Source organism: Melitaea cinxia, chromosome 12 (assembly GCF_905220565.1).
Source record: "Melitaea cinxia chromosome 12, ilMelCinx1.1, whole genome shotgun sequence".
Taxonomy (NCBI): Eukaryota; Metazoa; Arthropoda; class Insecta; order Lepidoptera; family Nymphalidae; genus Melitaea; species Melitaea cinxia.
In genome coordinates this window covers 11,890,581-11,905,920 of record NC_059405.1, presented here as the reverse complement: position 1 = coordinate 11,905,920, position 15,340 = coordinate 11,890,581, and the positions used below count along the sequence as shown (strand labels likewise).

The window sequence follows — 15,340 nt, the reverse complement described above, 5'->3', positions numbered from 1 at the left end:
TGGTAGAATGGAGTGCGTGTTTATTTTTGAATAATGTTTCCTTAAAATAGAATACAGGCTTGATAGGATGCGAGAATTTAGAGACCACTGCGTTCAATTACACTATTTATACGACCAAGGTACAGGTCTAGAGATAGCACACCTCACATCGTAGGGATAGTAAAAAAGCCATGTGACTTATGTAAAGACATAATGGGTATAGAAGGTATTCAGAATGCAACATGTTTCAACAGCTACCAGTTTCCAATTTAAGTGTTAGATTTAATAGTTTTGCGATAAATCAATTGAGGTAAGCATATTTCCACGACGATATGAGAGAGCGAGAGGGGTAGAGTTAATTATTTAATCGTCTCCTTCTGACGCACAGGGTTATGATTTTTGTAATCGCATAGAGACTTAAGCGATTTGATAAAATTAGCGAAATTGTATTAAAAATAAGTACAAATTTACATTATATTTTAATATACTCAATCCAGGTATACATTTATAATTCATATTATATAGATGGGTATTCCATGCCAAATCAACCACTTTGGTCGTTTAGCGGAGTAGTAGCTTAAGCCTATAAATTGAAAATATAATACCTTAAAATCGTTGTATTGCATTTATTTTTTGAATTTGTAAACAAAAAAATCCTTTTTGAAATTTAGACATTTTTTTCATTTCAATAAAAAATAATCGACCCACTAGGATCGGCGGGAATAATTGTAACATTATTCATTACATTTGACAAAAAAAAAATAAAAATTAAGAAAATTTCAGTTGGTCATGTAAAATTATTTTTTGTCGGCTTTTTCGAAAAATTCATTTAAAAAATAAAATTTAAAGAAAATGACCAAAAGTTCAAATTTTTTCAGAAGTTATGACAACTTGAAAAGAAAAAAGCTATTTTTTTCAAAAATTCATAACTTTTGTGGGTTGAAAAAAAGCATTATAAAAATTGTCAAAAATATTTTTCAAAGGGTAGTAAAGAATAGAAAACTTTTAGTCAAATCGAAAGGGATCGAAGGTGGGATGGAATACCCCATATATTTGTATCAGTCACCACGAGGAGGTGCCGTATATACGTTTTGTGTAGGATAAAACTTTGAGCAAAACCGAATTCGCAGTTTTGCAAGGAGCACTGTAACGATTTTGTTGTTTTTATTTACAAACAAGTAAGAGACTTAACCTAACCGATGGCTCGGACCGCTCTCTACCTACAAACCCTGGATGCCCTCTCTCTAAGTGATACGATTCCTATGCTAACGTTATTTATCTCAGTGTGCCTACAGCCCCTTTGGTACAGTGTTTTCACAGCGCGAGGGGCGTGGTCCGCGTGTGGGCGGGAAGGGGGGCGGGGCGGTTCACAGCACACTCTCCCGCTGCGGCGCGGCGGGGGCGGGGCCGGGTGGCGGCGGCTCGTCGGGCGAGGCGGCCGTGCGCGTGATGGCGGGCGCGCGGCCGGCCAGGTGCGCGCCCATGGTGATGGGCGTGTCGTCAGGGTCCTCCTCTTCACCCTCCTCCAGGTCCTCGTCGATGGGCGTCAGCACGTCGAGCGGCTGCGGCACCTCCTCCTCTTTCCTGCGGACACGACGAGAGGGTCACTGGGCCGCTGCGGTCGCCGGGCGACTGTCGTGGACCATCCTAACCGGTGATTGAGCTGGCCCGTGGCCTACTAACAAAGGACTCGACCGATTTCGATTAACGCCTAGTGCGCATTCGATTCCCGTTCAGAGTGGATATTTGTACATTTTTAAGGTACACTTCTACTAAGAAGGAAAATTCTACGCCAAATCACTGTGGGGCAGAGCAGGGGTTCGGACCCATCTATTTTTTATATCCTAGCAGACATCTACAACTACAATTTAGCCAAGTGAAAAGTCAAAACGTACTTGCGGAAGAAGGGCGCGGCGAAGGAGGTGAGCGTGGAGGCGAGGAAGAAGGCGGCGGCCATGTAGAAGGAGGCGTCGTAGTTGTGCGTGGCGTCGTACACGGCGCCCGCCAGCGGCGAGCCCACGATGGCGGCCGCGCCGCGGAACAGGATGAGCAGCCCGAACGCGTTGGTGAGCTTGTCCAGCCCCAGCAGGTCCACCAGGATGATGGACGTCAGCGAGATGTAGCCCGCTGCGGACACGGGGGGCATGCTGCGCTCAAGCTATCGGCACTGCCGTTATTGCGGGGGAGGACTGTGTGTGCTGTGCACCCACTGGGCACACACGTATTTCTAAGGTTTTTTAAAGTGTTTATAACGAATGAGCTATTTAACGAGTGAAGTAATAATAACATATTCGATATCTCCACCAAATTTTTATTAAAGGATAATCTTAATATATATATAAATCTCGTGTCACAATGTTTGTCCTCAATGGACTCCTAAACTACTTAACCGATTTTAGTCAAATTTGCACACCGTGTGCAGTTTGATACAACTTAAAAGATAGGCTATATTTTATTTTGATATATTATGTTATTATTATATTTCAGAAAAAAATAAGGTGATAAGAAGTTCGCCAGGTCAGCTAGTCTATTATATAAATTTCTCGTGTCGCGGTGTTTGTAGTTAAACTCCTTCGAAACGGCTTGACCGATTCTCATGAAATTTTGTGTGCATATTGGGTAGGTTTGAGAATTGAACAACATCTATTTGTCATCCCCCTAAATGTTAAGAGTAGTCCACCCCTAAATTTTTATTTTTTTATTTTTAGATAAATATTTATTTTTTACTTATTATGATTTTGCGTTAAAAAATACATACAACCCTTCTAACACTAACCCCCTATTTTTAAATAACGTTTAGCGGCAAGACAACTTTTGCCGAGTCAGCTGGTAATAATGTTCACGTAGCAAAATATACCATAGAATTCCAAAACAATGTGCACGTAGTAAAATATAAAATAGAATTGATGAATTGTAAAACATAAAATATGAAGAAGAATTCAAAATACAAATTCTTAACATCTATAAAAAAATTATAAACAATATAAAAACATGAAATGAGGTTTGATTGTTACGCTGATAGGATTGATGAATTGTAAAACATATACTTACATACAAATAAATAAAATTGGAGTGTCTGTTTGTAATATTAAAATAACCGATTTTTACTAAATGCGTATGGATGTATAAACGGTACATATACCAAAGTAACATTTTTTACAATTTTTGTCTGTCTGTCTGTCTGTTTGTTCCGGCTAATCTCTGAAGCAGCTGGACCGATTTTAACGGGACTTAGAGATATTAGTTGATTTTAAAGAAATACCTTTAACATTTGTATACTTACAGATTGCTATTCCAAAAGCGATGGCAACTGCTATGTATGAAGCATATGAAGCACAGAAGGGTGTTAAGGCCACTGAAATCTGTAAAAAATATGTTTCCCGTTGAAATAGTTATATTTCTTACCCCAACGACATAAAAAATTCCTGTCGTTAAGAGCTATTTCACAAAAATCGTTAACAATCCGCGACAATTGAAACACTTCTATTCTATTTTTGAAATATAATAGCAACCTTCGTTGTAGTAACATAATGAATCAGTATTTTGATTTATATTGTGTGTATAAAATTATGAACCTTTCTGGGTAAGCGGTCGACATGTATACTTTAAAGTCATATACCTCTACCTTAAAACTGAATAAAAAAATATTATATAAATGGATACGTGGAATATGTTTTTGTTGATGCTTAATGTAGATTGTTTTCCATTTGTATCTCCGTGAATCCGTAATAAAATTTTAAAGTTACGAATATTTTCCAAATAAGTAGAATTTTAAAAGCGATATTTTTCTTAGAAAACTAAGAAATTTTAAGGAACTATCTATACCCAAGTAAACTTTCATCATTTAGGAACATAAAATAATAATTAAAGTATTTTTTTTAATACCTTTTGTATTAAAAATAAAAAGATTACTATCTTATAATACCACGCATCAAACCCAGTAAATCAGTCGAGCGCCAGCGCTCTTAGAGTTAAAATCTACGCCAAATTCTGCGCAGCTATCTCTTTCACTCACATGCGCCAAGCGACTGTTGTTATAGTGTGATAAACTGCATTTGATACTTTCATAAAAATAAAAATATGCGAAAATTACTGTAAAATAATATGATATAATTTCTCTAAGGTCTTCTGTAAGCTCATTCTTAGGTGAGCAATCAATAGGATTGAAAAATCCGTCAGATTATAAATAAATCTGCACATGCCTACTAATATTATAAATGTGAATATAAGTTTGTTTGCTACGCTTTCACGCGAAAACTACTTAACCGATCATCATGAAACTTTGTACACATATGCTTGGAGGTATTAGAAGTAACATATGATACTTTTTATTAAAAAAATTCAATGCGAGCGAAACCGCGGGTAAAAGCTAGTATCCTATAAAAACACGCTATATATAACGCACACCTTATAATATTAGTATGTTATTTCACTAACGGGTACTTTATTATTACTACTGCAAGAAAAGACAAGCCGATTATAATTATAATATCGGCAGTATTAATTGATTTGCAGAAGGAGGATTGAAATATTTTTAATCTAATAAAATTGGTGACTATCATCAAGCTTTGGACGTCAATGTTTGAAAATTAGTTCCAAAACGTTTTACCTAAATTAGATCAGAATGCGATTATTATTTTAGATAATGCATCGTATCATTCTCAAAGCTTGACAAAGCACCTACAACTTCGTTTCGCAAACAAGACATTATTGAATGGCTACAGTCGAAAAATATTTCTTGTGACGTATTAATGGTAAAGATGCAAAACAAATAATCGCTTTGAAAAATTTGTTATAGACAAGATGGCCACCGTATCCCTGTGGGCTCAACCCGATTGAGTTTGATTGGGCTCAAGTGAAGCTTTAAGTCGCAGCAAATAACAAAAGTTATAAAATTGATGAAGCTCGAATTGTTTTGTTTCAAGGAGTAGCTAAATTTATGAAATTAATTACATATACAGTCACTTTTAAAAGTATTCAATATGATCGGCCATTTACAATTTCATAACAAGAACAAAAGCTTTTGCCCCACCCCTAACAATAACCCACCTCACTCTATCATTATCGGAAATGTGCGAGAGACATAATCACTACTCGTTTATTTAAAAAAACAGACTATAAAACAGGTCAATATGTATATTTAACTCATTATAATTTTTCTATAGTTTTATAAGTTTACTAGCTGACCCGGCGAACTTCGTATCGCCTAACAGTGACTTTTAAGTATTATCACAAATCTTTTGTATGGGAGTATAGAAAAGTGTTGTTTTTAGACTTTTTCAGGAAATTATAATTTTTTTTTTTTAGAATTTTTCTCTCCGTAAGAACCATCCTCGTACTTCAAGGAATATTTAAAAAAAAGAATTAGCGAAATCGGTCCAACCGTTCTCGAGTTTTGCGTTTAGCAACACATTCAGCGACTCATTTTTATATTATAAGATAACCATATTAGCTTTTTAACATAATCAGAACCATTTCCAGTGCAGTTCCATTTGCACGTGCTACAATTTTATTATATAATATTAAAACTAACTAGTAGAATTGTGTATCGAGGAACTTAAATGAAGGACAAGGATACTCACGGTAGCAATAACTAAGCAAATGTTGTTGAGGAGCAGCGAGTCCATCCAGGGGAAGTCGGCGACCCAGCCGCACGCGATACGGCCGATGGTGTTCGTGATGCCGATGATGGACAGCAGGAACGACGCCTGCGACTGCTCCACGCCCTGTACACGCGAGCCACGTTAGGTCGCTGCGTTCACTATGATTAGTCTTTAATTCTACTGTGGTCGTTATATATGAGCTACTTAAATGAGAGTAATTTTTTTTTAGTGATATATCCACAGGCTTATTATGCCCGTGCTTTTGTTATTCCATACATATAGGTATATCTTTTTTTTTAACATGCATTGGTAAAATCACCGCAACTTTAGAATCCTAGAAGCCTTAATAACTAGTTTTAAAATTTCTAAAACTCAACGCGAGTCCACTGATTTTATATCCACGAGTCCACGTTTTTATATTTTTATATATTAATTGAGATGAGAGTATTTTATATAGTAAATGAGAGTAACTGGAACTCAATCTGTCGCAATACTAAACTAAGTTGCTCTATTTAGTTGATGAACAGATTGATCTGATTGCTGTGTCAATAATAATTTTTTTTTTTTTTTATGTCACTAGGTCGGCAAACAAGCGTACGGCTCACCTGATGGTAAGCGATTACCGTAGCTTATAGACACCTGCAACACCAGAAGCATCGCAAGCGCGTTGCCGACCCAATCCCCAATCCCCCCAGGAGCTCTGGTCACCTTACTCACCAACAGGAACACAATACTGCTTGAAAACAGTATTATTTTGCTGTGATCTTCTGTAAGGTCGAGGTACTACCCCAGTCGGGCTGCTCAATATTTTGAGCAGGAAATTCCTGCTGTGCTCTACCTCAGTTAAAATGATAATAATGAATTTGACGTAGTTTGTAGACTAGTTCTTAGCGTTCGGCTTCAAAGTTATGTTATGGTTAAAAAGTGAAGGTACTCTTTGCTGTTTGAATATATTTTACTATGCCTACTGTACGCATGGCTCAGTCTTAGCTCCTTGCGTAAGGCGTGCGTGCTGTTATAACCCTGATCAGTTACCCTTATTCAGCACTCCTATTCTGCCCATTCAGTTTTTCTATCCTTTAGCAGGTGTTATTACTTATTCGCCACAGTCAGTCTCATTCCCATCTTCCATCCGCGCTAGACGTGTGCTTTAAAATTAAATTTTGTTTCCTTTTTTTAAAAAGACTCTCGCCTTGAGGCTCCTAACAGTGCGCACGTGCGGGCTCGCGGACTCACATTGAGGTGCGCGGCGTCGACGATGTAGACGAAGGGCACGTAGAGGCCGGCCATGCCGAACACGTTGGACACGCCGATGAGCATGAAGGCGGGGTCGCGCAGCAGGCTCACGTCCAGCATGGACGCCAGCGCCGACCTGAACGAGCCGGGCAGCGACAGGCACGGGCACAGCTCGTACTCTGCGGGACAGTGGGGGGGCTGCTTAGTGGGGGGCGTCTTAGTGGGGGCGTCTTAGTGGGGGCGTCTTAGTGGGGGCGTCTTAGTGGGGGGCTGCTTATTTATTATACAACCAGGTCGGTATCCGCCAACATTGGAGCAGCGTGGTGGATTAAGCTCTGATCCTTCTCCTACATGGGGAAAGAGGCGTATGCCGCCTGTTGCAACTAATGTAAATTTATTATTTTTTTTTAACCTCATTAAACTTATGTTACTTTTGTGTTAGTGTGCAAAAAGTGTAAATAAATAAAATAAATAAATATGCCCAGTAGTGGAATATTACAGGCTGAAGGTCGGTAAACAAGTGTGGTAACTAACATTTGATGTTAAGCGATTACCGTAGCATATCTTCAACACCAGAATCCTAGCAAGCACTGTCTGTCTGTCGACCCTATCCCCAATTCCCCCAGGATCTCTGGTCCAGGGTTCGCCAAACCGATTCATAAAGGTAACCGTTTGAAACGGTTACCGTATGAATCGGTTACCGATTGAAAAGGTTACCGTTTTATTTCGGTTCCAAAACCGTAATAAAACGGTTACCGATTAAACTGTAATACCGAAATATAACGTTATGTATTTCGGTTTTAAATGATTCGGAGAAGTAACAGAGGGTGACAAAATCTGTGAGCCATCGTTTGAAATGAAGAATCTGTAATGTTCCTTTGCTTTTATTGATAATGCTTGGTTTTTCATAAGACTGGCTTCTTTAACTATGAAAGTAATTAAGTTTTTTGTTTTGAATTATTCGTTATATGCAATGTAAACATTAACGCGAAAAAGAGATGAAAACTTGCTCGCGCCACGCCCGGGGCCTGTCGTCTATCACAAATAAATAAGTTTTAAGTAAAATCACGCAACACACGGGAGCGAATGAGATAGAGATATGGTGTACGTTCGGACCGCAATCCGAGCTAGCGCAGCGCAGCTACAAGAACGGGAATTGCCCGCTTAAACTTACGACGCGAACGTTATGCCTACTACCGGTTTATCTCGATACTGTATTACCGATATGATTCGGTTACCGAATGATTCTCTTACCGTTATTTTGATTCGATAAGTACCGTTTTATAAAGGTAAATAACCCATACCGGAATATCCCTGCTCTGGTCACCTAACCCATCACAGGAACACGACATTACTTGAAAGCAGTATTATTTAGCTGTGATCCAATAGGTCACCATCTGTAAGGTCGAGGTACTTCCCCAGTCGGGCTGGTTCAGACTTTGGGTAGGATATTTCCGGCTATGTCCTACCAAGACTAAGGTTGTTTAAATAGTTTTGAATGAACAAACAAACCACCGCATCTTTATAATAGTAATTACATTTGTCTAGTTAACTGATTTCAAATTCGTTTGTACTACAAATAAAAATCTTTTTTACTCAAAAACATTGTATCAGTACTCACGTTCCTGCCTCTCCATTTCGCCAGCTTGTCTACTTTGTGGTAAACTGAGAACGGAATTCCGGTAACCTTGCAACGATTTCTGGCTCTGGTACTGCGGCAAATTTATAACTGATCCCGAATAAAAGATATCTTTTCTAGAAAGCGGTCGGACCATTCTAGAAGGTTCTCTCGCAGCCGCCACAGACAACTTAGAATTGTATACCCCACTTTCTGCATCGCCCTGTTGAAAGATTATTTTTTATTAATAACGTATTTAAAAAACAAATAGGATTATCTATATAAAGTACTGCCTTGGGTATTCAACTCGAACTGTTATGAACCTAATAGTATACCTAAATATAAAATCGGCTATCTATAGAATAAAGGTGTAAATAAATCCAATGACTGATTTATTGTAACTATGGCTGATTATTATAAATAAAAGATATAAAAATTAACATAAAAGTATGACTATATTTTATGATATTTAAAGGCTACGAGTGAGCTCACGAACGCGCTATATGATGATGATACGTGAACTAATTTTATGTAGCAAATAAATTGCGCTACTAGTATAAAATGATAATCGGGCGATATGTATGTGTAGCTGAACCGTATATCTGTAAATTATAGATATCAAAAAAAAAAAAATAAGAGTGCGGTCTATAATCGATACTGAAGGTGAAACAGATTTTTATTTTTATTTTTTGTCTGTCTGCAACTTAGGAACGCATCCCATGGACTCTAAAGAATAAAGTTAAAAAAAAAGAAACTTGACAGGAAATTGTACTGTTTGTGTGATACTTTTTAACCGACTTCCAAAAAAGGAGGAGGTTCTCAATTCGACTGTATTTTTTTTTTTTTTTTTTTATGTATGTTACATCAGAACTTTTGACCGTGTGGACCGATTTCGACAAATTTTGTTTTAATCGAAAGGTGGTGTGTGCCAATTGGTCCCATTTAAATTTATTTGAGATCTAACAACTACTTTTCGAGTTATATCTAATAATGCGTTTTTACTTGACGCTTTTTTCGTCGACCTATGTTGTATTATACCGCATAACTTTCTACTGGATGTACCGATTTTGATAATTCTTTTTTTGTTGGAAAGGGGATATACCTAGTTTGGTACCATGACAAGGAAACCAGAATCTGATGATGGGATCCCCGATAAATCGAGGGAAACTCTTGAAAATCCGCAATAACTTTTTACTGGGTGTACCGATTTTGATAATTTTTAATTTAATCGAAAGCTGATGTTTATCATGTGGTCACATATAAATTTTATTGAGATCTGATAACTACTTTTTGAGTAATCTTTGATAACGCGTGGTTGCTTGACTATTTTTTCCTCGATCTACGTTGTATTACTTGTCGATGTAATTGAAGTCGGTTTTTTTTCGTTTGCGAGCAAACACAATTATTTACCAAAATTCAACACTTTTTATTATGCGTAAAGCTTGTCTCTTATACATATAATACTATTTTTAGAATTTAACAAAAAAAGGTATTGTTCAGTTCGCAGACTTATAAAATAAATAAATTTCTAAAATAAAAGTAGCCACGCTACTCCTTATTTTACCAGCTATCGGCCAGTAAAAGTCCCATCAGAATCGGTCCAGCTGTTTGAGTTTATCCGGAACAAACAGAGTTAGAGAAAGACGGACGGACGGACGGACGGACAGACAGACAGACAAAAATTGTAAAAAACACAGACACTCTAATTTTATTTATTTGTTTAGATGACTACTCACATCATAACGGTGACTGCTAACTGAAGCTTTTGACGTAGCTTTAATTGCTGCTAAGGACGGTTTAAATCTGAAAATACATTTTTAAAAGTTTAAATATAATTATTCACGGCCTGTTATCGAATTTTTGATGATCATATTTATTAAGTTTAGACACAACAAAATAACTGCAAAGGAGGGGTATCGATAAGCTAAGAAAATCGGCCCCTATTTTGACAAAAACTGACTTCTGTTGTTTTTAAAAATTTTGTCTCTTTCTAAATACTAGTGGACCCATATTTAATGGTGCGTATAAATATGATTATATATAGTCCCATTTTCTAGGGAAACTTATACCGTAAAGTGAAGTCTAAACGTCGTTTTTTCAAGAAAAATCGCTTTTTTGGGGCATACTCGTGATCATTGTATACAGAGCGCATTTTTTTAGCACTTTTATTGTTGCGTCTACACGTTACCCGACAGCCAAGGCACAATATATAAAAAAAACTGATTTGCTAAAAAAATGTGCTCATGGTGTAATAAAACTTTTTTGGATTATAAGTACGTTAGGTCAAGTTTCCATACTCACATTATCAGTGTTTATTTTATCTTAATTGCGTTCGCTGGGTAGGCGGTGTTTATAATAAAATACTTCTACAAGTACCCTCTTAACGGTTTAAGCCTGCTACACACTATTCGCAACGTTTTCGCGTTTCGCGACTTTTACGTCTGTTTCGCGTTACATGGTTAAGGTGGCTACACACTATTCATTTTTTCGTAATTTTTTCGCGTTTCGTGAGTTTTCTTACTTTTTCGTGAATAGCTTTCTTGTTTAAGTTTTAGTAATCAGTTAGTTCTTTTGTTCCGTTCGACCTAGCTCTTGTGTTACTTCGATTTTGTTTTAATAGTCAAAGAAACAAGTGATTTCGTGATGCCTAAAAGCTGTTTATGTGACTGTTGTACATCCCGAGTGAGAAAAAACAAGTTACGGAGTGTTAAGAATGACGCTTACGTGCGCTTCTTAAAGACAATAAACGAAGGCTTAACAAGTAACTCTAAAGTTTGTCCTGATTGTTTCACACTAGCCTACAACAATTGTCGACCTTCATGTAGCAACGTTTCTGATGCTCCTTCGTGTAGCAGTGCTCCTTGCTTTGTGGATTCTACGTCAAGTGCGCCTATGGAAGAGGAAAGTCGAGAGACCGAATCAGATGAAGAAGCTACAACTAGTAAGATATTAAGTCCTCGTAACATTAAAATTGACATTCAGCGTTCCCGCAACGACCACAAAAAGTGCGTAATCTGTAAAAGAAGTGATAGAGTATTAAAAGTTATTACATCAGAGGCTAGATGCAAGTTCTTTGTACAGCAAGGATTTCTGATTCCCCCGGGAAGTAGATGTTGTGAAAGACATTTAATCTTAAAGTCACCATTCTTTATTAAAGAGGAAGATGCTTTATCCGTTGAGCCAGCAGAACAGTTTAGTATGTTGAATTGTACAGACATCATCCAGTTACTAGAAAATGTCCGTAGTATGGCGATTAAATAAGGACTTGACTTTGACACTGCCGATAATCTCAAAGACGAAGATTATTGGGCATTAACAGGATTAAATATTGAGTGCTTTGACAACCTATTTAACCATGTAAAAGATTACCTTAGATCTACTGATCAAAGAAGTAACCGCACTTGTTTAGCTGTATTTTTAACGAAGCTTCGAACAGGATTGTCGCATCAAGTGCTGGCTTCTTTATTTCATATGCCTAAAATGGTGATTAGTAGATGTATTCATAGCTGCAGGAAAGTGTTAATGGACCAGTTCGTTCCGAAATATTTAGGATATAGTCACGTGACCAGGCAACATTTTATTGAAAAACGTACACGACCAATGGCAAAGAAATTATTTAATACAGAAGAAGATAATGTTATTATCGTCGTAGACGGTACCTATATTTATCTACAAAAAAGTGGAGATTATAGCTTTCAGAGAAGAACCTATTATGTTCATAAGGGTAGGCCACTTGTCAAGCCAATGATCATAGTAAGCACAACAGGATATATTTTAGACGTATTGGGACCTTTTTTCGCCGACGGAAAAAAATAATGACGCTTCCATATTAAATTCTCATCTTACCAAAAGTGCTGAATCTTTAAAAGAATGGCTGAAAGAAGAAGACGTTATAGTCGTGGACAGAGGATTCCGAGATAGCATTAGTTTCATGGAAGATATGAACCTTATCCCCAAAATGCCTCACTTTTTACAAGGAGAAGTTCAGCACACTACGGAAGATGCCAATGATTCACGTTTAATAACATCTATAAGATGAGTAATAGAAGCCGTCAATGGTCTAATTAAGACATTTAAGTTACTGAATAATGTCATGCCGAACTCCCAAATACCCTACATTGGCGACTACGTAAAGATAGTATGCAGTATATGCAATGCTTATAGACCACCGAGGATTCAAACTGACAATGACAATATTCTGGCCGAGCGAATGGTAAGACTTTCGAAGATCAAAAATAGCCTCCAAGAAATCGTAGGAAAAGAAGGCTGGGCGAGAAAAAGAGTGACGTGGGCAGAAGTAACCAGTGACGCTTTGACTGATTTTCCACGGTTAACATCAGACGAATTGGGGTTCACGACCTTGGGAGTGTATCAATTAAAACAGGCGAAGTCATACACAAAAGAACATTTAGATGCTGAGGGACTTTATACAATCTTTGTGCATCGGGAAAATGACAATATAATAAGAGTTAAAATACAGTCGCGACATATCTCTTCTAAAGTATACAATCTATGGCTACAATATAATGCCACCACCATAGAAGCGTGGTATTGTCAGTGCAAAGTAGGAGCGCGCACCGTTGGCTGTTGTGCTCACATAGCATCAGTTATATGGTATTTATCGTATGAAAGATACGAACGCCGAACACAACGAGTTGTGGACTTCAGCAGTTGTATACAAGATGCTGCTGCTGATACGCAGTGTGGATGGTCAGACGATTCAGAGTAGGCCTAGAATAGGATTTTTAATAAAAAATAATGTCATATAATGAATGTTGTTTCTTTCGTAGGTTATTATATCTGAAATAAAAATATTTTTATCTTATACTACTTTTATTCCATACATATATAGAGTGCTTCAATTAAAGTTAAATAATAGGACCTCCACGAAATAATCTATATATTTTTTAAATATGAGTCATACACTAACTAAAAAATATAAAAGAATTTTTTTTAAAAGGGGCCGATTTTCTTACCTTATCGATACCCCTCCTTTTATTATGAGTAATATTTTTAGGACTAAAATGCAAATAAAAACAACTTTTTAACAACGTAAGAAAACTAATTATAATTACGGTAAGACATTTACCAGGAAGTAATGTTCAAAACGACACAAGTTCACTTTTACACAATTCCACCACGACATCATTTAAAGGTGAACTCTTTCTTAACAAGCTATTTTTACATAAGGAAACACTAAAAATATTTTTTTTTTTTCAATTTAAGTTATGTCAGGATTATAGTCTAGTCAACAAGTTCAAAAACGTGTTAATCAGAGATAAATCTGTTAAAAATATGAGCTATATCTCATTCTACCTGGAATGACGTCTAGAAAAATGAGTCGGAAGGATTTTCTAGCACACAAAAAAAAATGCAATTTTATTAACAAATTAATTTGCAACAAAAGGAATTTCGTTTTTTGTTAATCAATCTAAAACTACTAACTAACATTTAAGGAATTTTAAAAAAAGCTAAATTTTCGCATTCTCAGTGGAAGCATCTAAAAAATTTTGTTTCACAAATTTAAATTTGGAAATGACTTGAATATTACCTCCTGATATAAGCTTTTAACGTGACATTAATATGGTGGAGTTAAATAATCAGAAAATAAAAACATATATAAAACAACAATTAATCCCACCACAACATGTAAGTAGTTAAATTAACTTAAAACTATAACAGAATTCATGCAACTGTAAAGTATTTCCTCTTATAAAATTAATGTGGCAATAAAATACCCATGCAATTTCACCTGAATAAAGCTTAGATATATTGTTAAAAATTTACAAAATTAGTACAATAGATGTTAGTATTAGTCAATGCGAATATTTTTTGCTTATATGCCGCAGTAAAATATATTTTCAAATGGTTCATTGAGTGGAAATTTTTAATCAAACAAACCGTGTAACTTTACAATATTAATATATGCCTGAAGCGTATAACTATTTCAATATAGAGATTGCATATATGAGAATATAAAATGGTATTATCAATAAAACGAGTAAGGCAATATTGCAAAACACAAGGGGCCACGTCGAACAAAGCTCTCTTAATTTTTTATAACAAAAGAATATTTAACATTTCACATAAGCTCACATTTAAAAACCCAAAAGTTGACCACTGCACAGAATATCGAGTCACACAATACATATCTACACACATGTTGGTCTTTACGCCAAAACCATTTCCAAGAAAGCAATTTTACAGACCACCGTGTACCTCCCAAATGCGAGACCGAACCAAGCTCCGACCTAAACACGGTGCGTCATACCTATCTGTGAACTTATCGGCGGATTTATCGGTGGACTTATCGGCTGACCTATCGGCGGAGCTGTGCTTGCGCTGGCGGTCGAAGAAGGGCACGGAGCCGTTCTTGGGCAGGCCCGGCGCCTGCGCGCTGAAGGCCGGCGACGACACGTTGCGGGCCAGCGCCGCGGCGGCGCGCGCCTCGCTCTGCGGACGGTAAATGTAAAAAAAAAAAAAATAAATAAATAAAATAAATTAAAAAAAATGTGTCTTGACGTGCACCCACGGTCCTGTCCCTCCGGTAATCGACTTAACGCTTGTGTTATAGGTAACACCGGCTGATATAGCTGAATATTTATTTGATAAATATACATGGAATTAATACATATATAAATATATAAATTGTCACTGAGGTAGGGCACAGCAGGAATTTCCTGCTCAAAATATGGAGCAGCCCGACTGGGGTAGTACCTCGACCTTACAGAAGATCACAGCAAAATAATACTGTTTTCAAGCAGTATTGTGTTCCTGTTGGTGAGTAAGATGACCAGAGCTCCTGGGGGGATTGGGGATTGGGTCGGCAACGCGCTTGCGATGCTTCTGGTGTTGCAGGTGTCTATAAGCTACGGTAATCGCTTACCATCAGGTGAGCCGTACG

At 37.1% G+C, this 15,340-nt stretch overlaps 1 protein-coding gene across 1 annotated transcript in view; it reads right to left on the bottom strand.

Annotated features, from left to right (window-relative positions):
• Positions 1-1,346: 1,346 nt before the first annotated feature.
• The window catches only part of LOC123658250 (monocarboxylate transporter 4), a 66,679-nt gene continuing 52,685 nt past the window's right edge, over positions 1,347-15,340 (bottom strand). The window contains exons 7-14 of the mRNA XM_045593690.1: positions 14,744-14,889; positions 10,173-10,239; positions 8,440-8,659; positions 6,819-6,997; positions 5,562-5,705; positions 3,263-3,341; positions 1,875-2,106; positions 1,347-1,563 (exon numbers count right to left, since the gene is read on the bottom strand). Coding sequence (XP_045449646.1) covers positions 1,347-1,563; positions 1,875-2,106; positions 3,263-3,341; positions 5,562-5,705; positions 6,819-6,997; positions 8,440-8,659; positions 10,173-10,239; positions 14,744-14,889 — 1,284 coding nt within the window. The remainder of the gene's footprint in view (positions 1,564-1,874; positions 2,107-3,262; positions 3,342-5,561; positions 5,706-6,818; positions 6,998-8,439; positions 8,660-10,172; positions 10,240-14,743; positions 14,890-15,340) is intronic.